The 27,290-nt window shown below is 48.4% G+C and overlaps 3 protein-coding genes across 4 annotated transcripts; 1 reads left to right on the top strand and 2 right to left on the bottom strand.

Moving 5' to 3' along the window:
• Positions 1-1,412: 1,412 nt before the first annotated feature.
• Positions 1,413-4,960, bottom strand: TPGS1 (tubulin polyglutamylase complex subunit 1). The gene is made up of 2 exons (XM_082206685.1): positions 4,567-4,960; positions 1,413-2,227 (listed from the first exon to the last, which is right to left on the bottom strand). The coding sequence occupies exons 1-2, from the start codon at positions 4,911-4,913 to the stop codon at positions 1,696-1,698; spliced, it is 879 nt and encodes a 292-aa protein (XP_082062811.1). The 5' UTR covers positions 4,914-4,960; the 3' UTR covers positions 1,413-1,695.
• On the top strand, positions 4,935-8,931 carry LOC309522971 (uncharacterized protein). Of its 2 annotated transcripts, none has more exons than XM_082206744.1 (2): positions 4,935-4,980; positions 7,411-8,931. In XM_082206744.1, exon 2 carries the CDS (start codon positions 7,424-7,426, stop codon positions 8,138-8,140), a length of 717 nt encoding a protein of 238 aa, XP_082062870.1. In that variant the 5' UTR covers positions 4,935-4,980; positions 7,411-7,423; the 3' UTR covers positions 8,141-8,931. The 2 variants fall into 2 exon arrangements, with proteins under 2 accessions (XP_082062870.1, XP_082062869.1); XM_082206743.1 differs by lacking the exon at positions 4,935-4,980 and adding an exon at positions 5,019-5,579.
• Positions 8,932-10,647: 1,716 nt separating this feature from the next.
• Positions 10,648-21,860, bottom strand: MADCAM1 (mucosal vascular addressin cell adhesion molecule 1). Its single transcript, XM_082206931.1, has 5 exons — positions 21,159-21,860; positions 18,894-19,160; positions 16,298-16,612; positions 13,459-14,166; positions 10,648-11,987 (listed from the first exon to the last, which is right to left on the bottom strand). The coding sequence occupies exons 1-5, from the start codon at positions 21,208-21,210 to the stop codon at positions 11,881-11,883; spliced, it is 1,449 nt and encodes a 482-aa protein (XP_082063057.1). The 5' UTR covers positions 21,211-21,860; the 3' UTR covers positions 10,648-11,880.
• Between the last annotated feature and the right edge of the window lie 5,430 nt (positions 21,861-27,290).

Here is a 27,290-nt window from a genome sequence, read left to right as displayed (position 1 = left end):
AATAGTAGGAAATGAATTATTATTATTTCGTCTAATCCACCTCTTCCCCAGACTGGGGCTCAAAGGTGGCTTACAAAAATAAGAAAGTCCAGCTAACTACAGAAAGCTTATATATATGTATGTGTGTGTATATATATATATATATATAAGATACAACTACAGAAAGCTTGTGCGTGTGCTTTTTAGTATTATCTTTTTATTCTCATTTTGCAGGGCCACCTAAGACGGACAGGTCATAGCTAAGAGTTCAGACTAAATGTGATCCACCTGGAGAAGGAACTGGCAAACCACTCCAGTATTTTGCCAAGAAAACTCCATGGACATAAAAAAAGGAGATGCTTTGAGTAGAAAGTGAGAGTTTCCAAGGCATGCTCTGGTTCATGGGGTCACAGAGAGTAGAACATGACTAAGATGACTAAACAACAACAACATTTAATTATACAGTAACAGTATTAAAACACCATGGAAATCTGTTAAAATGAAGATAATAAAAAGAGCACAGGCTTGGGGCTCACTTCAGTGAATGCATAGCTTCTAGGAGTTTATGGGTTGCGCAGCTGAGCACAACGTTGTGGGGAATGAGTTGCAGATAATTTCTCCAAAGATTTCAGTGATCTTACCAGGATAAAAGGCATCTGGCTGACCTTAAAGGTATTTTTTTGTCTATACCAGAGCTTTCCAAACCGTGTGTCGCGACATGTTAGTGTGTCGGCTGCAGTGTGTAGTAGGTGTGTCACACGAACGCTCCTCCGGAACGAATTACCGTATTTTTTGCCCCATAGGGCGCACCTAGTTTTTTTGGGGGGAAATATAAAAAAAATTATTTCCCCCCCAGGCGCGGGGGGAAATTGTATTGTTTAATTCCTTTCAAAAACCACTTTTGAGTTTTTTGTGGTTTATTTTAAACAACCAAGCGATGTCGACATACCTCGTTACATTTGCTTCAGGTTAAATATTTTCAGGTTGCGTCCCGCGGCAACCTGGAAGTACTGGAAAGGGTTACTTCCGGGTTTTGCTGCTCACGCATGCACCGACGCTCAAAATAATGTCATGCGCATGTGCAGAAGTGGCGAATCGCGACCTGTGCAAGCGCAGATTGCACTCTGCTCATATTGCGAAGGGGGCTCCGGAACGGATCCCGTTTGCAACCAGAGGTACCACTGTATTATGTTCTGAAATAATAAATCTAAAAAGTTTAAGCTCGGGACACAGCTGACCTTACAACACAGTTCAGCATTGAGAGCAAAAAAGCACAGTAAAAGAACACCGGTCTTGTGTGCAGATTTCCAAAATCTGACTGGGGAAGGTGGGCAGCCGGGACCACATTCTGGGCACACCCAGAAAAGGTGTGGACTGGCGCAATGACTTGTGTGGTGTAATAAAAGAAGAGGAAAGAAAGAAATCTGAGACAATTTGCAATATAAATAACCCAATTTAAATATCTCCATCATCCTTCAAACCTATCCAGTGTTTGACATGAGATTTACTCAACAAAGAGCAGCAGTTTTGGACATCAGTCATGCAGCTCTACTGAACCCCAGAAAGCGAAGCCGGTCCACCGTTGCTCTGTTTCGATCTCTCTCCATCGCCGGCCCAAAACAAGAAGTAGGCATTGTCTCTCCATCCTAGATGAACAGCCAGGTTGGTGATCAGATGACGCACACACACACAAACCCACCTACCCCGCTTAAAAGCTCATTCGACGGGTTTCACTCTCGCCACGAAGATGGACGAGGCTCTCTGGAGGAACTCCTCTTTCTTCATGGCCATGCTGGGCTTCCGCTCGGCCAGCGCTTTGTCCATGGCCACAGCCAAGCAATCTGGCCCAAGCTTGGACCCGGCCTCCAGGAAGCGGATGGGGGCCGCGACCTCAGCGGGGCAAAGGGCATCTTCCAGGGTCCCAAGGACCGCCGCACAGACTCGTTTGTCCGCCGCCCCCGAGCCACCGCCCAGTGCGTTGAAAAGCAAGTCTGCCTTGGCCAGGAATTCAAGGAGGACCAGGCAGGTGAGGACGCCGTAGCGGAAGATGTCAAAGGGCACCGCCTCGTGGTCTCGGCAGGAGACCTTACTTAGCAGGGGCAGAGCGATGTCTTCTGGCGTGCCCTTGTCTTGGCACATCAGGCTAAGCAGCTCGCTGTAGAGCTTCCCGCTGACTCCGGGCTTCTTGCGCCTGCCGGCGGCGGACAGGGAATCATAGGCCACACTGACGTTGTTGTTAAAGGCCATCCTACGGGGAGGAACATAAAACAGGTAAAGCAGACAATTTAACTAGATAGAGCCCTAAGTGATATCGAGCGAGAGAATAATTTGGCTATGGTAAGGAAATTTTGTTCTTGGTATGATTAATTCCCACCTAGTCATTTTGACTAAAAAGCAGAGACATCACCTTGCCAACAAAGGTCCGTATAGTTAAAGCTATGGTTTTCCCAGTAGTGATGTATGGAAGTGAGAGCTGGACCATAAAGAAGGATGATCGCCGAAGAACGGATGCTTTTGAATTCTGGTGCTGGAGGAGACTCTTGAGAGTCCCATGGACTGCAAGAAGATCCAACCTCTCCATTCGGAAGGAAATCAGCCCTGAGTGCTCACGGGAAGGACAGATCCTGAAGCTGAGGCTCCAAGACTTTGGCCACCTCAGGAGAAGAGAAGACTCCCTGGAAAAGACCCTGATGTTGGGAAAGATGGAGGGCACAAGGAGAAGGGGCCGACAGAGGACGAGATGGTGGGACAGTGTTCTCGAAGCTACGAACATGAGTTTGACCAAACTGCGGGAGGCAGTGGAAGAAAGGAGGGCCTGGCATGCTCTGGTCCAGGGGGTCAAGAAGATTCGGACACGACTAAATGACAACAACAACATGATTATTTCCCACCTAGTCATTTTGACACTCAGGCACCCCGTTTGCTGAATTTAGCAATTCCAAAATACAGGTGCACTTTCACGAGATTGAATATCCTACCTTCGGCTGCACTTGAGGGTCAATTTCAAAAAATCCCACTGGAAAAACGGTTATGTCCCTGTGGAGAGAGCTGTATCGAGTCAGTGGCTCATGTGGTTCAAGGTAGGTAAGGCTGAGAGACAGCAGCTGGCCCAAGGCAAGGGATTTTATTAACCTCAGTTTCCCTGTCTAGCGCACTAACCGCTAGGCAGTGCTGTTTTGAAGCGAAAGGGCGAAGCAGCCCAGTTTCCGTCATATGACCATGGAAAGCCATGCAGCAGCTAAGAGTGACCCGGGTGCCAACCTGGGTTTGAATTTCTGCTCCGCCACAAAGCTCACTGGCTTTGTTGTTGCGACGGTAAAATACAGAGGGCGAGCAGCCGCAAAACACATGGTTCATGGAGGAAGTAACAGAATTATTATTTTTTAGAAAAATAAATGCAATGAAAAGGAAATATCAACAAATAAACAAACGAATGCAGCCCCTCAACTGAACCCAATATATAAAAAGCGCTGCATGGAATGAGGGGAATTGTACAGCGGCCTGTAAAAGAACTTGTTTCTTAAAAAAATATTCATTTTTAAAGCATTCTTTCTTCCTAATTCGCTTCTCCTCTGAAAAACGGTGGTGGTGGTGGTGGGGGTCGTAGAAGAATGGCAGATGAAGATGGTGGATTTTTCAGAGCTAGCCGACCGAACCAGAAGAGTCCGCGACCAGAAGGCGGAGGAGTATCAGGAAGAGTGGATTAAATTTAATGATTACTTAGTTAAATAGGTTAAGTTAAATTAACTGAAAGCAGCTTGCAGACATTTAATTGGCGCAGGTTTTTATTTATGTTAAGGGATGAATTAATATGTTTAATTTCGTAATGTGAAGATCTAAGGATGTTAATGTTTACGTTAAATTTTACAAGAACTGTGATTTGGAAAACCGTTGAAAGGACAGGCAATGAAATTCAACCAAGGGGAAGCGAGGAAGTTACCTAACAATGTAAATACAGTAAGTGTAATTTTCAATAAGGCTATGAATTATGTTTGTTTTATGTGTTTGTTTGTTGATAATGTTGCGAAAACCAATTTAAAAAATTGAAAAAAATTAAAGCGTTCACTCTTAATAATAATAATTCTTAATAATAAATAATAATAATTCTTAATAATAAACAATAATAATTCTTAATAATAAACAATAATAATTCTTAATAATAATTCTTAATAATAATTAATAATTCTTAATAATAAATAATAATTCTTAATAATAAATAATAATTCTTAATAATAATAATTCTTAATAATAATAATAATTCTTAATAATAATAATAATTCTTAATAATAATAATAATAATAATAATTCTTAATAATAAATAATAATTCTTAATAGTAATAATAATAATTCTTAATAATAATAAAAATAAATAATATTTTTTTATTTATATCCCGGAAGCCGGGCTCAGGGCAGCTAACAACAATATTCACTTCTCCTCTGAAAAAACGGTAAGGGGGGGGGGGAAGACTTCATGTCCCAGGAGGCCCCGCGCGCCAAAGCACAGCGAAAGAGCCCCGAATCTTGCCGCGGTGCATTCTGGGCGCTGTAGTTTTTCCCCGCCCCGGCCTTCCTTCCCACCTGCCGCACCTGTGGGAGTGGTGAGCCAGGCCCAGGTACCACAAGGCCCGCCCGAGGCGCCCCCGCAGCAGCCCCCGGGGCTCCCCGCCGCCCTCGGCCGCCGACAAGGCCTCTCCCGCCTCGGCCTCCTCAGGGCCGCCCTGCGCCAGCCTCTCGAAGTAGCCGGCCAGGAAGCCGACGGGCTCCTCAGGCCGCGCCTCCAGCACCTTCAGCAGGGCCTCGCGGACCATGTCGCTCACGCCGGCCTGCAGGAGGAACTCCGCCTCGCTCTCCGACGGGGCGCCGTTCGAGGGAAGGGACGGCCGGGCCGGGTCGCTCCCGCCGGCCGCCGAGCGCCGCTTCTCGCTGGCCGCCATTTTGTCTGAGGGCGCCGCTTAGCGACGGCCGCCATCTTGAGTGAGGGCCGCGCGTCGGCCATGTTGGGTGAGGGCCGCGCCTCGCGCTCTTGCGACGGGCAGCCAATCAAAAGAGAAGACGCCGCCATTCTTGCTTTTAACCCTGCTTCCACCATGAAGAGGGAAATGGCCAGAGCGTCGCCCTCCATAATTACCGGAAGTGTAGGCCGCGCTCTACCGTAAAGTTGCTAAGGCATAAGGCAGCGCTGCTTTGCGTGAACATATCGATGGTAGATATCCAATATTAGTGTTATTCTTTTTAAACATAGTTATTCGAGTGTGTGTGTTTCCCCCCTCGGCCTGTCTATCCCTTCCTGCTCCATGGCAGTCCATTTCCGTCGAAACCGCTGGGACTCTGTCAGGCTAGAGGAAGTGTCGCGAGAGTTGGAGCAGCAGCCAATCAAAGCACTGCGCCAACTCGCGGGGCGAACAAGGCGTGCTGCTTGGGCGGGTGTGAGGCGCAGGCAGCCATCTTTAGTATGGGCAACGTGACTTTACCCTTAATATGCCAGAAAAGGCTGGTTTTGTTTCCCGTCTCTTTTAGTGTACCGGCTGAGCTGTGACTTGGGGGAGTTTTATCTGCTTCCGTTGGCAATTTGATCCCCAGCCTCCTCTTGCTGGAGCTCAGTAAAAAAGTGAGATTGCATGGGTTTGTTTTTTTTTGGTGGGGGGCTAATAGCATTGCAAAGCTATTAAGGGCTTTAATAATAATAATAATAATAATAATAATAATAATAATAATAATAATAATAATAATAATAATAATAATAATAAATTTTTATTTATACCCCGCCCTCCCCAGCCAATTCCAGGCTCAGGGCGGCTAACAACCAATAATAAAAACAAGTTGATTAAAATACAATTTAAAGCTATTAGGGCTTTGCAGTGCTCAGGAGTGACTGCATGGTATTTGTTTATTTATCAATAAGGGTGCGGGTTGCTAATCAGTCTGTGTGGTGGTGGTGGTGTTTTTTACACACACACCCCCAGAATTTATTTAAAATTTCAGCCTGGTTGCAAGACCAGCATGCAGGAGGATGTGGGGGCAGAGAAACCGCGAGCATCTCTGTTTCTTGGGCGCACGTGCCTGTGTTTATTTATATGTTTGCTTCTGTTTCCTTCCCTCCATCCACTGTCGAAACGGAGAGAGAAATAAAGAGTCAAAACTGCAAAGCTTGGGTTGGGAGGATTAATCAAGAAGTGGCACTAAAAGCTGAACGCCTGTGGTACACACAGATATAAACAACACACGCCATTCCGAAGCCTGTACCAAACACGGAAGCTTATACAGTGGTGCCCCGCAAGACGAATGCCTCGCAAGACGGAAAACTCGCTAGAGGAAAGAGTTTTCCATTTTGGAGGTGCTTCGCAAAACGAATTTCCTATGGGCTTGCTTCGCAAGACGACAATGTATTGCGAGTTCCTGCTGGTTTTTTTTCCTCCCCCCCTTTTCCTAAGCCGCTTATCAGCTGATCCGATCAGCAGATAAGCCGCTAAAAGCCGCTGATAGCGCTAATCCGCTAATCCTTCAATGGGCTTGCTTCGCAAGACGAAAAAACCGCTAGACGAAGAGAATCACAGAACGGATTCTTTTCGTCTTGCGGGGCACCACTGTACCTAAAGCGACTCAGTTGGTCTCTAAGGTGCTACATTATAATTTTTAAATTCTTTTGGAAGGATTCTTTTAAATACTTTGTTATTACTTTTTTGAAGACTTGATTCTTTTAAGGGAGTTTTTAGGTCTTTTTTACTATCTTTTTAAAGAATTGTTTTAATTTATTTTGACTACCAGGGGTCAGCAAACGTTTTCAGCAGGGGGCCGGTCCACAGTCCCTCAGACCTTGCGGGGGGCCAGACTATATTTTTTTGGGGGAAATGAACAAATTCCTATGCCCCACAAATAACCCAGAGATGCATTTGAATCAAACGGACACATTCTACTCATGTAAAAACATGCTGATTCCCAGACCGCTCAGGGGCCGGATTTAGAAGGCAATTGGGCCAGATCCGGCCCCCGGTCCTTAGTTTGCTTACGCATGACAGCAGACCAGCACAGCTACCTACTTGAATCTAGTATCATTTCCCAGTAATCTTTCTTTTCCTTTTCCAATAAATCAGTGTATGCCTTTTATGAAATGAATAAATAAATAAATCTACTATTAAGTACTTAATTCGTTCTGGAGGTCCGTTCTTAACCTGAAACTGTTCTTAACCTGAAGCACCACTTTAGCTCATGGGGCCTCCAGCAGCTGCCGGAGCACAATCTCTGTTCTCATCCTGAAGCAAAGTTCTTAATCCGAGGTACTATTTCTGGGTTAGCGGAGTCCGTAACCTGAAGCGTCTGTAACTCGAGGTACCACCGCGGTATCATTTCCCAGTAATCTTTCTTTTCCTTTTCCAGTAAATCAGTGTATGCCTTTTATGAAATGAATAAATAAATCTGCCCCATCTTCGCCAGGTGCCTGGGACTCATGGATGCTGGGTGCGCCCCTCCTAAAACCCGCCCCCGGAAGAAGAGGAAGAAGGTGGCGGTCCGGCCGGGCAAGCCGAGGCGCCCCCAGGCCCGCTCCGCTGCCGCCGACGTGGACGTCTTCCGCTGCGCCGTCTGCGAGAAGGACATCAAGCACCTAACGAACTTCCGCGAGCATCAGCGCATCCACACGGGCGAACGCCCCTACCAATGCAAGCGCTGCGCCAAGACCTTCACCCGATGCGCTGACCTCATCAAGCACCGCCTGGTGCACTCGGCCAAGCGGCCCTTCCGCTGCCGGACCTGCGGGAAGCGCTTCAAGCTGCGGGCCGACCTGGAGAAGCACGGCAAGGTGCACTCGGACGATGCTCCCTTCCCCTGCCACCTGTGCCCCAAGCGATTCAAGCGCACCTCCTGCCTGGTAAAGCACCTGCGCATCCACACGCAGGAGAAGCCCTTCGCCTGCGCCCACTGCGCCCGGCGCTTCAAGTGGGAGGCCTCGGTCAAGGAGCATGAGCGGGTGCACACGGGCGAGCGGCCGCACCGCTGCGGCGAGTGCGCCAAGGCCTTCACCCACCGCTCCACCTTCCTGCAGCACCTGCGCACCCACCAGGCCCAGCCGGCCTTCGGCTGCCAGCAGTGCTCCAAGGCCTTCAACCACAAGTCCAACCTTTTAAAGCACATGCGGAACGTGCACACTGTTAACGGAGAAATCTGAGGGCTCCCTTGGACAGAAAGGAAGGATGCCAGCCAGGAGTACCGGAGCAAAACGGCAGCTAGGCTGGTGACTGGGAGCGGCTGCCGGGACCACATAACACTGGTCCTAAGAGACCTGCATTGGCTCCCAGTACATTTCCGAGCACGATTCAAAGTGTTGGTGCTGACCTTTAAAGCCCTAAACGGTCTCCGTCCTGTATACCTGAAGGAGCGTCTCCACCCCCATCGTTCTGCCCGGACGCTGAGGTCCAGCGCCGAGGGCCTTCTGGCGGTTCCCTCATTGCGAGAAGTGAGGTTACAGGGAACCAGGCAGAGGGCCTTCTCGGTGGTGGCGCCCGCCCTGTGGAACGCCCTCCCACCAGATGTGAAGGAAATAAGCAGCTATCTTCTCTTTAAAAGACATATGAAGGCAGCCCTGTTCAGGGAAGTTTTTAATATTTAATGCTGTATTGTTTTTAACACTTGATTGGAAGCCGCCCAGAGTGGCTGGGGAAACTCAGCCAGATGGGCGGGGTATAAATAATAAATTATTATTATTATTATAAAACAGTAGCCAGTAGGCTTGGTCTTTATTGAAGACTGTCGTGACAGGACTTCCACCTGCCACAAGGTGGAACAAGATGGAAGCCTCCCAACAAAAGAGAACCCAAACTTTTATTAGCTGATAATCCCCATGTTAAATTAAAGATAAAGGGACCCCTGACCGTTAGGTCCAGTCGTGGCTGACTCTGGGGTTGCGGCGCTCATCTTGCTTTATTGGCCGAGGGAGCAGGCGTACAGCTTCCGGGTCATGTGGCCAGCAGGACTAAGCCGCTTCTGGTGAACCAGAGCAGCGGATGGAAACACCGTTTACCTTCCCGCCGGAGTGGTACCTATTGATCTACTTGCACTTTGACGTGTTTTCGAACTGCTAGGTGGGCAGGAGCAGGGACCGAGCAACGGGAGCTGACCCCGTCATTGCGGGGATTCGAACCGCCGACCTTCTGATCGGCAAGCCCTAGCCTCTGTGGTTTAGCCAGCACTGATTGGCAGTGCCTAGTCTTTCAGATCCATCACCTGCCCCTTCTATCTCCTCCCTGATCCTATTAACTGGAGGGACCAAGGATTGGAGCTGGACCCTTCTGGATGCAAAGCAGGGGTTCTGTCACTGAGCGCAGCCCCCCTCATCTAAGAAATAGATTTACAGGAGTCAGCAAACTTTTTCAGCAGGGGGCCTTTCCACTGTCCCTCAGACCTTGTGGGGGGGGGGGCGGACTATATTTTGGAAAGTGTTTTATTTAAACAGAGATGCAGTTTAAATAAAACCACGCATTCTACTCATGTGGAAACACCAGGCAGGCCCCACAAATAACCCAGAGATGCATTTTAAATAAAAGGACACATTCTACTCATGTGAAAACACGCTGATTCCCGGACCGTCCGCGGGCCAGATTTAGAAGGCGATTGGTCCGGATCCGGCCCCCGGGCCTTCGTTTGCCTACCCATGAAACAGAACAGCCTTTCTCAACCTGTGGGTTCCAGATGTTGTTGAACTACAACTCCCATCACCCCTAGCTAGCAAGGCCAGAGCTCAGGGATGATGGGAGTTGTAGTCCAACAACATCTGGGGACCCACAGGTTGAGAAAGGCTGAAATAGAAGGAAGCTGTCCTCTAAGCAGTCTTCCCACGATAGATGGGGCTGCTTTAGGTTAAAGGTTCGTTAAGATCACACAAAGCAGACATGATGTGGAAAAGAACCCCGTTTAATTACAGCAGTGGTAATCTGTACAAAGAACAACAACTGTATGTACAATAGATATGGCTTATATACAAAGCAATCTGTTTATGGATGTGGCTGCGGTTGACAAAGGCATTTCTGGATGAACTCACTCAATGGGAGCAAAAATTTGCTTAGCGCCCACCCTGTCCACAGGCAATGTCCCATTCCTTCTGTTTTAAGTATCGGACAACCCAGAGAGACTTCCCCTGACTGTGGAGGTTCCATCACTAGCAAATTGACACATCTGCCCTCCATAAAAAAGACCAGAAGAGCCCTGGGGGATAGCTCAGTCAGTAGAGAAGTAGACTCTCAATCACAGGGTTGTGGATTCGAGTCCCGCATTGAGTAAGATTCCCGTGTCACAAATGTCCCAATTCTACGATTCTGTGATGCTCAACAGCCTAAGGCTGTAGTCATCGCCACAACCTCTGGCAATTAAAAAAAGGTAAGGGGACCCCTGACCATTAGGTCCAGTCGCGGACGACTCTGGGGTTGCAGCGCTTATCTCGCTTTATTGGCCGAGGGAGCCGGCGTACAGCTTCCGGGTCATGTGGCCAGCAGGACTAAGCCGCTTCTGGCGAACCAGAGTAGTGCACGGAAACACCGTTTACCTTCCCGCCGGAGCGGTACCTATTTATCTACTTGCACTGGTGTGCTTTCGAACTGGTAGGTTGGCAGGAGCAGGGACTGAGCAACGGGAGCTCACCCCGTCATTGCGGGGATTCGAACCACCAACCTTCTGATCGGCAAGTCCTAGGCTCTGTGGTTTTAACCCACAGCGCCACCTGCGTCCCTGAGAATTTAAAGTCCACGAAGAAATACCTGATTTGATTTGTGCTTGGGGGTCTGTTGGCCAGCCAGCAAACCCAGCTATTGACGTCTCGAGTCCAAGAATTGGAAAAGAGGGAGAAATGGAGGAGATGTTGGGCCCACACCTCTAGGGATAGTTTATCTCCAGTCTCTTTTCTGTAGTGTTCAAAACTCTGGAGCAACTGTTCGCCTCCTGCCCGCTGCCCTGACCCTAAAAAAGGCCAACTCAAAACTCACTGAATTTCAAGTGAGGTCAGAAGCAACCTGTGCTTAGGGTCGCGGCCTCAAAAAATGTCAAGGAGGGACTGGCGTTTGACTGGACAGCTAGACCCGGATGACCTCCTAAACCTCTTTGGATTCCGGCGTATGGTTTCAGTCTTGGCAGAAGTTGTTCCTGTCAATTGGTGCATAGCTGTCAACCGTCCCTTATTTGGCGGGAAAGTCCCTTATCCCAGCGCCATGTCCCGCTGCTGTCCCTTATTGATGATGTCCCTTAAATTTCCCGGGTTTCAAAGGAAGCAGCTCCTCTCCTTCCCTCCCTGCCGGCCAGGGAGGAGGGAGGCTCCAACTGTGTTGCTTGGCTGCGTTGCTCACCCAATAAGGAGCCTAAGAACGACTGGGGGGTGGAGCTTGCATGCCTTGTGCTGATCAAATCGGCCACGTTGCCTGGGGACTCGCCTTTGCTCAGCGCTTCCCAGCGGAGAGGTGACGGTGGTTTTCCTTGCTGCATCCCCTTTGCCGGGTTGCTGCGCTGTGGGAACCACCGCTTGAGGCTTCGTTTGGCTGCTGGCTGGGCTTTCTGCCTTTGGCTCGGAGGGGCTCAGAAGTTGAACGTACCTGTGCTTTGAAAATCCCTTATTTTGGCTGTTGATCCCTTATTTTTGAGGCTGCTGGTCCCTTATTTTCAAATCTGTAAGTTGACAGCTATGGATTGGTGGGTGGGGAGAGTCGACCGCCCTCCGCTGGGGTGGTAGGGGGCCTCTGCTGGACTTGCCTCTTCTCTGTGACGCCAGGAAGCGTGGAAAGAAACCTCTCGAGTCGTCTTGCAGGTCCCCTCTAGTAGCAGTAGCTGGCGGGAGAGGCGCCCCAGAAAAATTCAGGGGGAAAACACGGTAACTGCTGCAGAGAGAACAGCGCCGGAACAGGCGGGTGTTGGTAGAGCCGCCGGATCTTAGTCGCGACGCCGCCACAAGCGACGGGCCACGTAACCAGTGATGACAACCCCCAGCAGGGAGCCGGTGCTTCCGATGGCGACGGCGGTTTCTGTGCTGAACATAGCTGGAGAGAGACACAGAAAGGGGGACAGTGTGAGCGGTACAATTCAGCGGTTCCCGTAACCGCAAGAAGCGTGGCGCAATCTATGGGGAACCTGGTGCCGAGGCAATAACTCCCCCCAACATCCCCCTCCACTTTAGAAATTCAGTGGTACCTTGGGTTAAGTACTTAATTCATTCCGGAGGTCCGTTCTTAACCTGAAACTCTTCTTAACCTGAAGCACCACTTTAGCTAATGGGGCCTCCTGCTGCTGCCGCACCGCCGGAGCACAATTTCTGTTCTTATCCTGAAGCACAGTTCTTAACTTGAAGCACTGTTTCTGGGTTAGCGGAGTCTGTAACCTGAAGAGTCTGTAACCCGAGGTACCACTGTAGCAATCTATGCCAGAAAGTCTGCCACGCATCTCCCACAAGGGATGGTCTAACTCAGGGGAAGGCAAACTAAGGTCCGTGGGCCAGATCCGGCCCAATCGCCTTCTCAATCCGGCCTGCGGACGGTCCAGGAATCAGCATGTTTTTACATGAATAGAATGTGTCCTTTTATTTAAAATACATCTCTGGGTTATTTGTGGGGCATAGGAATTTGCTCACCCCCCCAAAAAAAATATAGTCCGGCTCCCCACAAGTTCTGAGGGACAGTGGACCGACCGCCTGCTGGAAAAGTTTGCTGACCCCTGCTCTGGAACATAGGAAGTCACCTTATACCAAGTCAGAACATTGGTCCAGCTAGCTGGGACTGGGTTATTTGTGGGGCCTGTCTGGTGTTTTTACATGACTCAGCCAGCGGAATAAAAAGCAGTGCGGGTACAAAGACCCTAAAGCAGAGACATCACCTTGCCAACAAAGGTCCATATAGTAAAAGCTCTGGTTTTCCCAGTAGTGATGTATGGAAGTGAGAGCTGGACCATCAAGAAGGCTGATGGCCAAAGAATGGATGCTTTTGAATTCTGGTGCTGGAGGAGACTCTTGAGAGTCCCATGGACTGCAAGAAGATCAAACCTCTCCATTCTGAAGGAAATCAGCCCTGAGTGCTCTCTGGAAGGACAGATCCTGAAGCTGAGGCTCCAATACTTTGGCCACCTCATGAGAAGACTCCTTGGAAAAGACCCTGATGTTGGGAAAGATGGAGGGCACAAGGAGAAGGGGACGACAGAGGACGAGATGGTGGGACAGTGTTCTCCAAGCTGCCAGCATGAGTTTGACCAAACTGCGGGGGGCAGTGGAAGACAGGAGGGCCTGGCGTGCTCTGGTCCAGGGGGTCACCAAGAGGCGAACATGACTAATCGACTAAACAACAACAACACAGAGACCCTAGGGATTCAAAAGGCCAAGAGGGGAGGACCCCCTAGGTGACGATGGGCGGTTGTCCCGTGACGGACAGCAGGGCTTTTGCAGAGGCCAGAATGAAACAACCTAGAAAACCTGAAGATTTGAGACACTGCTGAAGAAGGGAAAAGGAGCCACTGTCTACTCACCGTTAGGCACGATGGAGATGGTCAAGCTGGCCATGCGAGGCTGGCTGGCTATCGCAACACACCGGTAGACCCCTTGATGCTCCAGGGAGACACTCTCCACAACCAGGGTGGACCGGCCCTCGCCTTCTTCCTGGCGGTACCGGGACTTAGCCACGGGCGTCTCCACCCACCGGACCGGGACGTCTTCGCCGCAGTCGGCCGCGAGGCACGTGATCCGCAGTGTGCCCCCCGTGCTGCCTTGGGTGGGGACAGGGGTGATGACGGGGCGGCAGGGGTCTCTAGAGGGGTCCGTGGTGGTGGAGGCGCTGTGTGGCTTTTCAGCCGCAAGCGTGGCAAGGCTGCTGGACGTGGCGGGGCCGTATGTAGTGGTAGGTGGTTCATCTGTCAAGCGAGGGGGTTGCGAAGTCGCTGACGTCGACGTCAAGACAGGGACCTGCACCGTGTTGGCCCCGGTCCCAGAATTCTGAGAGCTCGTCTGCACCGCCGCAACAGGATACCTCGTTGGAGAAGGGCTACTCGTTTCCGGAAGGGGTTCTGGGGTGGGAGATGTGGTCAACGTTGTGGTCAGGGGTTCGGTGGAGAGAAGGGGAAGTCCCTGGGTGGTTGCTGGCGGCTCGGTGACGGCCGACTCCTGAGTAGCCACGCGGCTCGTTCTTTCCGTCACGAGAGCAAAGGTGGCCTCCTCTGTAGTGCTGGGCACCTGTGTGGCTGCAAACCAAAGGATTTTGCATCTTTTAAAAAAAGCATTCGCAAGATTTTCACCAGCGGATTAATCAACTAGAGTTTAGTTGATTAATCCGAGCCAGTTCTTTTTTAATCAGGAAGAGCTGAGCGTTGATGCTGTTATGTACTGAAGTTCTCACCCTGGGCCAGCAGGGGGATACTGTAGATAGTTTTCACTCAAGTCCACATATGTAAATAAGGGATTGAAAGTGGACGTTCAGTGATTGGATAGTTATAGAAAATGGTAACTGTTGCATTCTAGTGGAGCTCTATATAAGCAGGCTGGCTGAACCCTTCAGTTCAGTTCTGTTCTGGCCTGTGAATAAGCAAGAGCTGTTTGAAGAATTGCTGCGTCGTCCGATATGTTCACCCACAACCTAACAGATGCTATATTTTTAATGCCAACGCCAGCCTTTCCCCAACACAGTGTCCTCCAATGCTTTGAGCCACAGCTCCCGCCAGCCCTGACCAAAGGTGAGGGATGATGGGATTTGTAGTCCAAAACATCCGGATTCAAATAAGCCAATTTATGCATTTGAATCTCTAAATGATCCAAAGCTGATAGGGGCCTTCTGCGAGTTAAGCTAGTATCCTGTTTGGGTGGGTGGGGTGTTTTCCCTCTGTGTGAGAGGTTGAGGCATCCACAACCCGGGAATGGAGCCAGCTGTTGTTCCCCAAGGCATACTATGCTGGAAGATTCAGGACAGATTTTTTTTAAAAAAGCCTCCCTCCAGCATGTAGTTGAGCTGAGGAACTACCTGCCACAGGAGGCAGCGACAGCCATCAACACGGAGAGCTTTAATAATAATAATGATTTATTATTTATACCCCGCCCATCTGGGGGGGTTTCCCCAGCTACTTTGGGCGGCTTCCAACAAACCACTAAAATACAATAACCTATTAAACATTAAAAGCTTCCCTAAACAGGGCTGCCTTCAGATGTAATCTAAAAGTCAGATAGTTGTTTGTTTCCTTGACATCTGATGGGAGGGCGTTCCACAGGGAGGGCGCCACCACTGAGAAGGCCCTCTGCCTGGTTCCCTGTCACCTCACTTCTTGCAGGGAGGGAACCGCCAGAAGGCCCTTGGGAGATGGACCTCAGTGTCCGGACTGGACGATGGGGGGTGGAGACGCTCCTTCAGGTATACTGGGCCTTTGAGGCAGTTTAGGGCTTTCAAGGTCAGCCCCAACACTTTGAGTTGTGCCTGGAAACATACTGGGAGCCAATGGAGGTCTTTCAGGACCAGTGTTATGTGGTCTTGGTGGCTGCTCCCAGTCACCAGTCTAGCTGCCGCATTCTGGATTAGTTGTAGTTTCCGGGTCAACTTCAAAGGCAGCCCCACATAGAGCGCGTGGCAGTAGTTCAAGCGGGAGATAACCAGAGCATGCACCACTCTGGCGAGACAATCTTCGGGCAGGGAGAGTCTCAGCCTGCGTACCAGATGGAGCTGGTAGACAGCTGCCCTGGACACAGAATTGACCTGTGCCTCCATGGACAGCTGTGAGTCCCAAATGACCCCCAGGCTGCGCACCTGGTCCTTCAGGGCCACAGTTACCCCATTCAAGACCAGGGAGTCCCCCACCCCCGCCCACCCCCTGTCCCCCCAAAACAGTACTTCTGTCTTGTCAGGATTTAACCTCAATCTGATGGGACAAATTCAGGGAGGATAAAGCAATCAGGGACGCAGGTGGCGCTGTGGGTTAAACCACAGAGCCTAGGACTTGCCGATCAGAAGGTCGGCAGTTCGAATCCCCGCGATGGACCGAGCTCCTGTCGCTCTGTCCCAGCTCCTGCCAACCTAGCAGTCCGAAAGCACGCCAGCGCAAGTAGATAAATAGGTACCGCTCCAGTGGGAAGGGAAACGGCGTTTCCGTGCGCTGCTCTGGTTCGCCAGAAGCGGCTTAGTCCTGCTGGCCACATGACCTGGAAGCTATACGCCGGCTCCCTCGGCCAATAAATCGAGATGAGCGCCGCAACCCCAGAGTCGGCCACGACTGGACCTAATGGTCAGGGGTCCCTTTACCTTTACCTTAAAGCAATCAGGGGCTTAGTAGGCATGGAGGCAGGGAGGCTTGGGTCTCCTCCATGTGGGTTTCACACGCGGTCAAAGCTTACTTTGGGGGTTCACGACGGCCACCCTGGATTGGCGGAAGGTGTCCGTCTCGACCTCCAGAGTAGCTTCGCACTTGTAGGTTGCTCCCTCTGCGGCCGCCGGGACCTCAAGGACGGAGCGATAAAACATCAGCTGCTGCTCAAAATCCACCATGTCGTCTTCCACCTTCGTAGCCTCCAGCCTCTCCTCTCCCCGGAACCAGGTCAGGGTCAGGGAGCCCGGAGGGTACACCTTGCTCAAGGAGCAGACGAGACGAGCCGGCTGCCCAGTCCTCATAATCTTCGGCTCAGAGTCCAGTTGCAAGGCATCGGGGAAAGCTGGAAAACAGCCCGTGGGGCATTAATAATAATAATAGTAATAATAATAATAAACTAAATTTAATAAAAGGCGAAAGATTTATACGATCTGAAGAGAGACCAGTGTACATGGAACTGGCAGAAATGACTGGCAGAATTCGAGATCAGGGGGAAGAGACGGTGAAAGAAGATTGGAAGAAATTTAAAGACTATTTACAGAAATATTGTAAAATTAAGGAATGTTAAAATGATGTTGGATTGAGGTGGTGGTTTCTAGCTGTAAAGGTTAAAAGAATATGAAAATAGATCAAAATTCAAGGTTATTATAATATATATTTAGATTAAAGATCAGGATGTAAGAAGGAGGGTAAGAAATTGCTGAATGAAATAAATTTGAATTGGAATACAAAAAAGGGAGGTATGAGGAGGTCCGGGAAATAAGTTAATGAAAGATAAGTGACAAAAAGATCGAATTGTTTTTAACATCTTTTTATTTTGTATTTGTTGTATTTTGTGTATTTTTTTTCTTTTCTTTCCTTTTCTTTTTCATTCTGTAATAATGTGAAAAGCTTAATAAATATTTATAATAATAATAATAATAATAATAATAATAATAATAATAATAATAATAAACTAAATTTAATGTTTACTTAGTTGAATATGTCAAGCTAAATCAATCGGAAACAGCTTGCAGATACTTAATTGGCTTAGGATTTTATATAAGTTAAGTGATGAATTAATATGCTTAATTTCAAAATGGAAAGATCTAAGGATGTTAACGTTCCAAGTTAAATTTTGTAAGAACCGTTAAAAGGATTTGCATTGACATTCAACCAAGGGGAAGCGAGGAAGTCACTTAACAATGTTAATTAGTGTAATTGTTAATAAGGTTTGATTTATGTTTGTTTCATGTGTTTGTTTACAGGCAGGCTTACAGGCAGAATTGGAAACCAGGAAGAGGACCTCTTTAATAAAGAATGGGGAAAGTTTATAATTTAGTTGAAAAGCTATTGTAAAGAGTTACCGTATTTTTTGCATCACAACACTCACTTTTTTCCTCCTAGAAACTAAGGGGAAATGTCTGTGCGTGTTATGGAGCGAATGCCTGCGGGTGGCGGGTGGGATCTGCTGCAGTCGTGAGCAGAGGATCCATGGTTCCCCTTCCTTCCCTCCTCCGTGGTTACAAAGCATGGATCCACATGGATCCTCAGGATTTTTGCATTGGGCTACTCCAGACTGTCAGATCACATGTCTGTGGCTACAGCATGAACCACAAAAATCATATATCCACTATTTCGTTTAGAATATTTTTTTTCTTGTTTTCCTCCTCTAAAAACTACGTGCGTGTTATGGTCTGGTGCGTGTTATAGAGCAAAAAATACGGTACATACATTGGTAGGATTGACAGAAAACTTGTAGTAAAAATTTGAACTACGGATGGACAAATGATTTATAAAAATAGAGTTATGAAAGGGATGCAGAGGGGGGGAATCACTACATTAAGATGCTGCGCTGGCTGGAGGGGATGCTAAGCAGCACGTCAGGGCTTCCGTCCTCCTGGGGCGAGGAGTTCCATCGGCCCTTCCTTGCCCGAGAGGGAGGGAGGGAGAGACTGACTCTTGCCCATTCCGCACGCGAGCCTGGCATGAGGTGGTTGCGGCACCGCGGCGGCCGCTGAAGCGCTGCCCTTCTGCGTCCCTCCCCATCCCCTCCTCTTCCTCCTCCCTCAGGCCGCCTCCTCAGCCACCGCCTCCGGCTTCCCCTGGCAGCGCGGTGGAAGTCTCGCAAGAGAGGGGCTGCCTGCCTGCCCGCCGCCACCCGTCTCCTCACAACGCGCCCCGAGGCGGAAAAGGGAGAGACGGAGACGCGGCAGCTTGTGCGCACGCTCTCTCTCGCACGGCAGAGGACCCCGAGCCGCTGCTTCCCTCCCAAGCCGGGCGAGCATGAAACCCGGGAAATTTAAGGGATATCATCAATAAGGGACAGCAGCGGGACACGGCGCTGGGATAAGGGAGTGTCCCGCCAAATAAGGGACGGTTGACAGCTATGGTTGGCAGATTCTGATTGACACCTGTCAAAGGACGGGACGGAGAGGTCCAGATTCCTAGACCAGCTGCCTTAAACCCTTCTGAGTGAGCCCAGTTTGCACCTCGATTTGCAACACCTTCGGCATGCAAAGCAGGGGTCCTTGACACCGCATGAGGCCCCTTCTGCAGGCAGCTGCGACCTCAGGGGCGGAGCGGGCGCTTGGCATGTAGAAGGCTCCCCCGGCCGCCCCCTTCGCCTCCACCTCTGCACTTACAGTACACCTGCAGATCCACCTTCTTCTGTCCGGAGGTCCCTCTGCACTGCCCTGTGCAGAACTTGGCTCCTTCCATGCTGACAGTGGCTTTGGCGATGGTCAGGACGCTGTGAGTCTTGTTGGAGAAGACTTCGCCCTGCTCGATGTCCAGGCCTTCCCACTGGACCTTGCCGCCGGGGCAGTCCGTGGAGCAGGTCAGCCGGATGGAGCCTCCCAGTTCCACCAGCGCCTTCCGAGGGTGGACGGTCAGGACGGAACTGGGAAGACCTGCACGGGACAGAGGGGGAAGAGAGGTCAGTGCTGAGGCTGGCATGGATGGGGTCCCCTGTGGTTGGACTCCAGCCCCCACCGTCCTCTGACCATCGGTCCTGCTGGCTGCTGCTGCCACAAGCTCTCTAGGTAAAGGTAAAGGGACCCCTGACCATTAGGTCCAGTCGTGGCCGACTCTGGGGCTGCGGCGCTCATCTCACTTTATTGGCCGAGGGAGCCGGCGTACAGCTTCCGGGTCATGTGGCCAGCAGGACTAAGCCGCTTCTGGCAAACCAGAGCAGCGCACGGAAACGCCTTTACCTTCCCGCTGGAGTGGTACCTATTGATCTACTTGCACTTTGATGTGCTTTCGAACTGCTAGGTTGGCAGGAGCAGGGACCGAGCAACGGGAGCTCATGTCGTCATTGCAGGGATTCTGATTTGACCTCCAATTGTCCCTTTTTGGACTCTCAGCTGTCCATGGAGGCGCAGGTCAGTTCTGTGTCCAGGGCAGCCTTTTCAGTACTGGCCCCGACTTGGTGGAAGGCTCTGTCACAAGAGACTAGGGCCCTGCGGGACTTGACATCTTTCCACAGATCCTGCAAGACAGAGCTGTTCCACCTGGCCTTTGGTTTGGGCTCACTCTGACCCTTATGTTTCCCTCCCCTTACGGTTTTGATCTATCTGCTACTTTTAAAATGAGGCTTCATTTGAAATTGCATTTTAACCTGTATTTTAAATTGGTCCCCTCCCCATTATGTTTTTACTGTAATTTTACTGGTTTTAGCCGCCCTGAGCCTGGCTCTGGCCGGGGAGGGCAGGGTATAAATATTATTATTATTATTATTATTATTATTATTATTATTATTATTTATTATGGCCCACACATCTAGTGGCAATCGGTTCTGTAAGACGCCCCAAGATTTTTGTATTTCTTCCCCCCGCCCAAAGCGAATTTCGCATCCTTTCAGCGATTTTTCGCCTTTTCGACTTGTCCTTTCACTGCCACTACAACACCCCTGGGCAGCCTCGTTCCATTAAAAGGCCATTAAAAGGCCCCGGAGCCGACTTGCTTGGGTGAGATGCGGAGGAAAGCAGCCGACGAAATCTGTTTAGTAGTGCAAGAAATCTTCTTTTTTAAAAAATAATAACGGGGGAAAACAAAACAAACAATGCACATTTTCCTTTTGCAAATGGCATTTTGTCGAGATGGAAAACATTGCAATTTTTTTTCGGGTTGGGGCGGTCTTGGGAAAATTTCCTTTTTATTATTGTAATAATAAATTACAATAACGCCAGATGCGTGGGGTACTATAAGGGGAAGGTCGTGGAAGGCGGAGGGAATAGCATTTATTTATTTTTCTCTCTTTTTTAAAAATTACATTCCCCCCCTTCAAGTAATATTTATTATTTTCAGTAGATAAACATAGTAAAAAAAAAAAAAAAGATTAACAGGAATAAAAACAAAGAAAAAGAGAAAAAAGAAAAAGATACATCCAGCATATTACCACTTAATTAATTAAAATTAATCCATCTTCATAAACATAGTATTTGACGTCCTCGAATCTCTTCCATCTGAATTTCTTAGTAATTACCGTATTTTTTGCTCTATAAGACTCACTTTTCCCCTCCTAAAAAGTAAGGGGAAATGTGTGTGCGTCTTATGGAGCGAATGCAGGCTGCGCAGCTATCCCAGAAGCCAGAACAGCAAGAGGGATTGCTGCTTTCGCTGCACAGCGATCCCTCTTGCTGTTCTGGCTTCTGAGACTCAGAATATATTTTTTCCTTGTTTTCCTCCTCCAAAAACTAGGTGCGTCTTGTGGTCTGGTGCGTCTCACAGAGCGGAAAATACGGTATATGTAGCAGTTTCCAATACCAGCGTTTCAAAAGACCATGTCACAGTCCTAATCATATGACATAACTTTCCTTATCGTACATTTTCTTATTTGTAAATTCAATTCCAGTTTAACCCTGGGTAAAAATTGCATTTTGGGTGGGGGGGATGATCCAACTTACCCCAGCCAAGCCTCACGAATACGAACAGCAGTCCCAAGTTGATGGTTCCCATGCTCTTTGCAATTGAGTTATAACTCTACCTACAGTTACACGGACTTATTCCAGCAGCAGCAGCCTGTCTCTTTCCAAATTAATTAATGTAGTTCCTTCCTTCCTTCCTCACGGCACTCTCGCCCTGGTGCAGTTTCCAAGTCTGCCTGAAATTCAGTGACACCAGCACCTCTTAAATCCAAGGTGGGTGTCTCCGCCCACCCCTGTGTCAAGGGGGGGGGGCGTTAAAAAACAATATCCACCCACCCCTCACGGCTTGCCTCTTCCCATAATCCGAGTGATGTTAGAATCCTGGATTTAGCCTTTTTTCCAGAAATACTTTCCCTCCCCCTTTTAATCAAAGAATGAAGAGGAGCAATTAACTCTCCAACTTTGCTTATCAGCGGACGAATCCCGTTCTGTTTATTGGAGGTGTTCCAATAAACTGCGAAAAAAGCCGTTTCCCACGTGAAAGCCGTTCAGGGGAATCCCGCTGCGACCCTGAACGAAGGAGCCTTCCTGCCGGATCTCTGCATGATATGTGGTCACCGAGAAACCAGCCTGACTAATGGCGCTGCGTCGCTCAGATTCAGAAGTTCGGGACGCTAATTTTCTCCCAAGCCGAACGCGCAGCAGGATTACCATCCCTTAAAATAAAATAAAGAGTTTGTTTGCCGTGTCTCTGTCAGAGTCCATGATCTGGGCTAGCTCCAGAGCAGCGTTTTGTGCAGGGCAGACCCCTCTGTTGTTGTTATTGTTGTTATTGTTGATGTTGTTTAGTTGTTTAGTCGTGTCCGCCTCTTTGTGACCCCCTGGACCAGAGCACACCAGGCCCTCCTGTCTTCCACTGCCTCCCACACTTTGGTCAAACTAATGCTGGTCGCTTTGAGAACACTGTCCCACCATCTCTGTCGTCCCCTTCTCCTTGTGCCCTCCATCTATCCCAACACCAGGGTCTTTTCCAGGGAGTCTTCTCTTCTCATGAGGTGGCCAAAGTCTTGGAGCCTCAGCTTCAGGATCTGTCCTTCCAGTGAGCACTCAGGGCTGATTTCCTTCCGAATGGAGAGGTTTGATCTTCTTGCAGTCCATGGGACTCTCAAGAGTCTCCTCCAGCACCAGAATTCAAAAGCATCCATTCTTCGGCCATCAGCCTTCTTGATGGTCCAGCTCTCACTTCCATACATCACTACTGGGAAAACCATAGCTTGAACTATACGGACCATTGTTGGCAAGGTGATGTCTCTGCTTTTTAAGATGCTGTCTAGGTTTGTCATTGCTCTTGGATTGCTTGCTGGACCTCAAAGGCTGAAGTAGGTGAACTTAATAAGGTAGTGTTGTCCTTTGATAATGTGGGCAGTTGTTAATTTTTACAGAGAGCTATACAATGTAGAGGGATGCGGGTGGCGCTGTGGGTTAAATCACAGAGCCTAGGGCTTGCCGATCAGAAGGTCGGCGGTTCGAATCCCTGCAACTGGGTGAGCTCCCGTTGCTCGGCCCCTGCTCCTGCCAACCTAGCAGTTCGAAAGCACGTCAAAGTGCAAGTAGATAAATAGGTACCGCTCCGGCGGGAAGGTAAACGACGTTTCCGTGCGCTGCTCTGCTTCGCCAGAAGCGGCTTAGTCCTGCTGGCCACATGATCCGGAAGCTGAACGCCGGCTCCCTTGGCCAATAAAGCGAGATGAGCACTGCAACCCTAGAGTTGGCCACGACGGGACCTAATGGTCAGGGGTCCCTTTACCTTTTATTATACAAAGAAGACTGAAAAAATATATAGAAACCTGGATAAAAATAAACCGCCTTAAGGGAGTTTCCTAAGTGGCTTTCCCCTGTTCTGTGCCAAACAAAGTTCGTACCACCTTGTTCCAGAATGCGCAAGAATTCAGCTCTCAGAGCTTTCCAAAGTATAGCAAAAACAACCAGCAAAAAAAGGAAAGCACTAAAATTCTACGCGCTCTGAAAAGCAGGCAGAGGGATCTGCAATGAGCGTGGAGCCAAGCAAAGGTTTGCAAGTGAGAAGTCTTCCCAGACCTCACACTTCCCCACTTCGGACATGCTTTTCTAGCTAGCGCACAAGATACCACATTTTTCGCTCTATAAGACGCACCAGACCACAAGACGCACCTAGTTTTTGGAGGAGGAAAACAAGAAAGAAAAACATTCTGAATCTCAGAAGCCAGAACAGCAAGAGGGATTGCTGCGCAGTGAAAGCAGCAATCCCTCTTGCTGTTCTGGCTTCTGGGATAGCTGCGCAGCCTGCATTCGCTCCATAAGACGCACACACATTTCCCCTTACTTTTTAGGAGGGAAAAAGTGAGTCTTATAGAGCAAAAAATACGGTACCTGCCCCCCGCAGCCAACCCCAGATACTGGTCCTGGAAGCTGCCCAGAGTGGCTGGGGCAACTCAATAAGATGTATAAAGAGCAAAATTGTCGTTATGGATGGAATGGGACGTCCCTATTTTCATCTGAAAAATGTTGGAGGGTACAAATATCAGAAACAAACAAAACGACGACAATGCCGCCATGGGTCTGGAGGTAATCGTTTTGAGCGTGGAAGACTCCTTTTTTCCCTTTTGCAATATTTGCACCCCTCCTAGTCTTGTTCCTCATTTCACCCCCAACACAACACTTGTTGTTGTTGTTGAGTCGTTTAGTCGTGTCCGACTCTTGGTGACCCCCTGGACCAGAGCACGCCAGGCACTCCTGTCTTCCACTGCCTCCCGCAGCTTGGTCAAACTCATGCTGGTAGCTTCAAGAACACTGTCCCACCATCTCGTCCTCTGTCGTCCCCTTCTCCTTGTGCCCTCCATCTTTCCCAACATCAGGGTCTTCTCTTCTCATGAGGTGGCCAAAGTCTTGGAGCCTCAGCTTCAGGATCTGTCCTTCCAGTGAGCACTCAGGGCTGATTTCCTTCCGAATGGAGGGGTTTGATCTTCTTGCAGTCCATGGGACTCTCAAGAGTCTCCTCCAGCACCAGAATTCAGAAGCATCCATTCTTCGGCAATCAGCCTTCTTTATGGTCCAGCACTGACTTCCATACATCACTACTGGGACAACCATAGCTTTAGCTATATGGACCTTTGTCGGCAAGGTAATGTATCTGGTGTACCTTAACAGGAATGTGTGTGTGTGGGGGGAGAGGTGTCCGATGAAATTGTCATGTGGAAGGGGGGAAGTTTCACAGATGCAGAAATCCTTTGGCCTTACGCTACCCTCTGGCCTTTGGTGGAACGGACACTTGCGTGGTAGGAAAACCCGCCTCAATGTCACATACTGAAATCGCGTTTCCAACGAAATTCGTAAGCTTCCTTCTCGTTTCCACTGAAAAACCGTGGAATCAGAGGAGGTCTTGCCAGTTTCTAATCTCTGTGTTTTCACTCCAAAAGACTTGTCAGATTTATGAAAAGGTCAGCTCGTAGACAAACAGAAAGCCGGCCAGCTATGTTTGATGGTGGCCTCACCCTTTTCCTTCCAAGATTTGCTGTTTCAAAGGAGTCCAAGGCGGTGGAAGAGGACTGGAAGAAATTTAAGATCTACTTGCAAAAGTATTGTAAATTGTATGAATGTTAGAATGATGCAGGATATAAAGATAACGTGGCATTAGGGATAAATTTGAAAGGAGTATGCAAAAATTGGTTTATAAGAACAAAGGTGAAATTTGAATAATATTATGTTAAGCTCAAATAATTGATAAGAAAAGGGAAAAATTGGAGACGTAATAGCTGAATTGTATAACATAAAATAAGATTTGAAAGAAGGCGAAGTATTGCTGAATAAGATTTTATAAACAGGAACACAGAAAAGGGAGATACGAGGGAGTCATGAAAGAGGGTTATGGAAATATTATTTAAGAAACTGAATCATTTTCTTTTTTATGTTTTTTATGTCTTTTTCTTTTTTTTGCTTGGTTTTTTCTGTATGCTTTGTATGTTTTTCTTGCCTTTTGGTGTTTTTCTTTTTTGGATTGTGAATGGGAAGTTTGTTGTGTTGTTTAAATTGTTTAAAACCCTTAATAAATATTTTATAAAAAACAACAACAAAGGAGTCGAAGGCGGCGGGGACTGTGAAGGAAACTGGGGCAGCCCCATGGAGGAGCAGCTTTGCTGCCTCTGCAGACCAATGTCCAAAAAATTACACCCATAGAAACAACAATTTATTACCGTATTTTTCGACCCACCTGACCATAAGACGCACCTAGTTTTTAGAGAAGGAAAACAAGAAAACAAAAAAGCAGATGTATGATTTTTGTGGTTCATGCTGTGGCCATAGACGTGGTTTGACGGTGAGTTTGGGGTAGCCCAATGCAAAAATCCTGAGGATCCATGTGGATCCGTGCTTTGTAACCACGTTTTTGTGCCATTGCGGCCCCATGAAAGAGTGGGTGTGTGGTTTTTTTGGTGCAGACTGTAGCCATGGACATGCTATGTGATCTGATGGTGAATTTGGGGTGACCCAATTCAAAATTCTTGAGGATCCATGGGCTTTTACCTCCCCCTCCCAGGCAGCCTCCTTTATCGCTAGCGTCCCTTATCTCCCTCCTGATCTCTTGCTGATCAGCTGCTTCCTTTCAACACCCCCTTCCCTCTTGTTTGCCTTAGTGTCTTTTCCTTAGCTGGAGCAGTTTTTTGCTCCTCCTTTTCTTCTAATTTCTCTCCTCATTGCTTTAGTATTCCTGTCTCCTCTCCTCCTTTATCGCGTCCCTTATGTCCCTCCCGATTGCTTACCAATCAGCAGCTTTGTTTCAACACCCTCTTCCCTCTTTCAAACAACAACAACAACAACAAAAAACATGATCTGCTTTTTGCCCATGGGCAATTCGGCTCCAGGGACCACATATTTGCTCCATAAGACACAAAGACATTTCCCCTTACTTTTCAGGAGGGAGGAAAAAAGTGCCCCTTATGGATCGAAAAATACGGTATTTATACCCCGTCCATCTGGCTGGGTTTCCCCAGCCACTCTGGGCGGCTTCCAACAAAAGATTAAAAATTCTATTGGTCGTTTCATTCTTCTAAACCACTTTGAGGTTTTCCTTCTTGCCATCAAGCAGTATGCATATTACAAAAATAAGTAAATAGATAATAAAGCATGCAATGTTAGTCCTACTCAGAGTTCGTTGTTGGCACCTGTCTGTCTTGAGAGGGCCTTCTCGGTGGTGGCTCCTCCCAGGCGACAATAAACAACTTTCTAGAAGACATCTGAAGGCAGCCCTGTTTAAGGAAGTTTGTAATGTTTGATGTTTTACTGTGTTTTTAATGTTCTGTTGGGAGCAGCACAGAGTGGTTGGGGAGACCCGGCCAAATGGCTGGGATATAGGTCATAAATTATTATTATTATTATTATTACTATTATTACTATTATTATTATTATTATTATTACTACTACTACTATTAAAATAATGTGTAAAATTGCTTCATATCGGTGGAGTAAGTTGCTGCAATAATAATAATAATAATAATAATAATAATAATAATAATAAGCAGGACAATGTAAAATTCGGTGCAAAAGCAAGGCAAGAACAGGCAGACTGGCTTTTGCACAACATTTCCTTTCTTAAAAATGTTGCCAATGGGTGTGGAGCGAACTAGGAAACAGGACATAAAAAACTGCCCCCGCAATCTTCTGCATGCAAAAGAGATGCTCTACCACTTAGTGAAGAAAGCCTAAAGTCCGCGAAATACGAGAAATTGGGAAATGGCATAAGAAGATCGGAGGAGGTAAGGTCGACGGCCCTCATTAATGCAGTTTTATTTCCGCAAGATACCTCGCCTTGGCTGCAGGAATACTGCCTCTTGTTTATGGGAAAGTTGGTCTTCCTGGGAAAGGAGTTCCTTCCCGCCATTGGCTTGGCCGCGGCCAGCCTTGGAACGACTTCTAAGTAGAACTGTCCTCCCCAAAGAAATAAAATAAAATAAAACTTTCGCCAAGGACAAGGGAAGCTGTGGCTCTGCAGAGGCTGAACCCCAACTCTCCACAGTTTCCCTGGTATGGTCAATGCTTTTAGGAATGGATGGCCAGCAATTTCTGGAGGGCCTAAAGATCAGCACCTTTGGGGAAAAAACTCCCTGGTCCTGAATGGGGTAACTGCGCCCCTGAAGGACC

Source organism: Podarcis vaucheri (genome assembly GCF_965113315.1).
Source record: "Podarcis vaucheri genome assembly, chromosome: 18".
NCBI lineage: Eukaryota > Metazoa > Chordata > Lepidosauria > Squamata > Lacertidae > Podarcis > Podarcis vaucheri.
This window is presented reverse-complemented; position numbering and strand designations above follow the sequence as displayed.

Coding starts and splice junctions, on each gene's coding strand:
- TPGS1 (XM_082206685.1), bottom strand. CDS start 4,913: ATGGCGGCCAGCGAGAAGCGGCGCTCGGCGGCCGGCGGGAGCGACCCG. Junction 2,228..4,566: donor CTGGCTCACCACTCCCACAG/GTGCGGCAGGTG, acceptor TCCTCCCCGTAG/GATGGCCTTTAACAACAACG.
- LOC309522971 (XM_082206744.1), top strand. CDS start 7,424: ATGGATGCTGGGTGCGCCCCTCCTAAAACCCGCCCCCGGAAGAAGAGG.
- MADCAM1 (XM_082206931.1), bottom strand. CDS start 21,210: ATGGGAACCATCAACTTGGGACTGCTGTTCGTATTCGTGAGGCTTGGC. Junction 19,161..21,158: donor ATTCGTGAGGCTTGGCTGGG/GTAAGTTGGATC, acceptor TGTCCCGTGCAG/GTCTTCCCAGTTCCGTCCTG. Junction 14,167..16,297: donor GGCCGTCGTGAACCCCCAAA/GTAAGCTTTGAC, acceptor TTTGGTTTGCAG/CCACACAGGTGCCCAGCACT.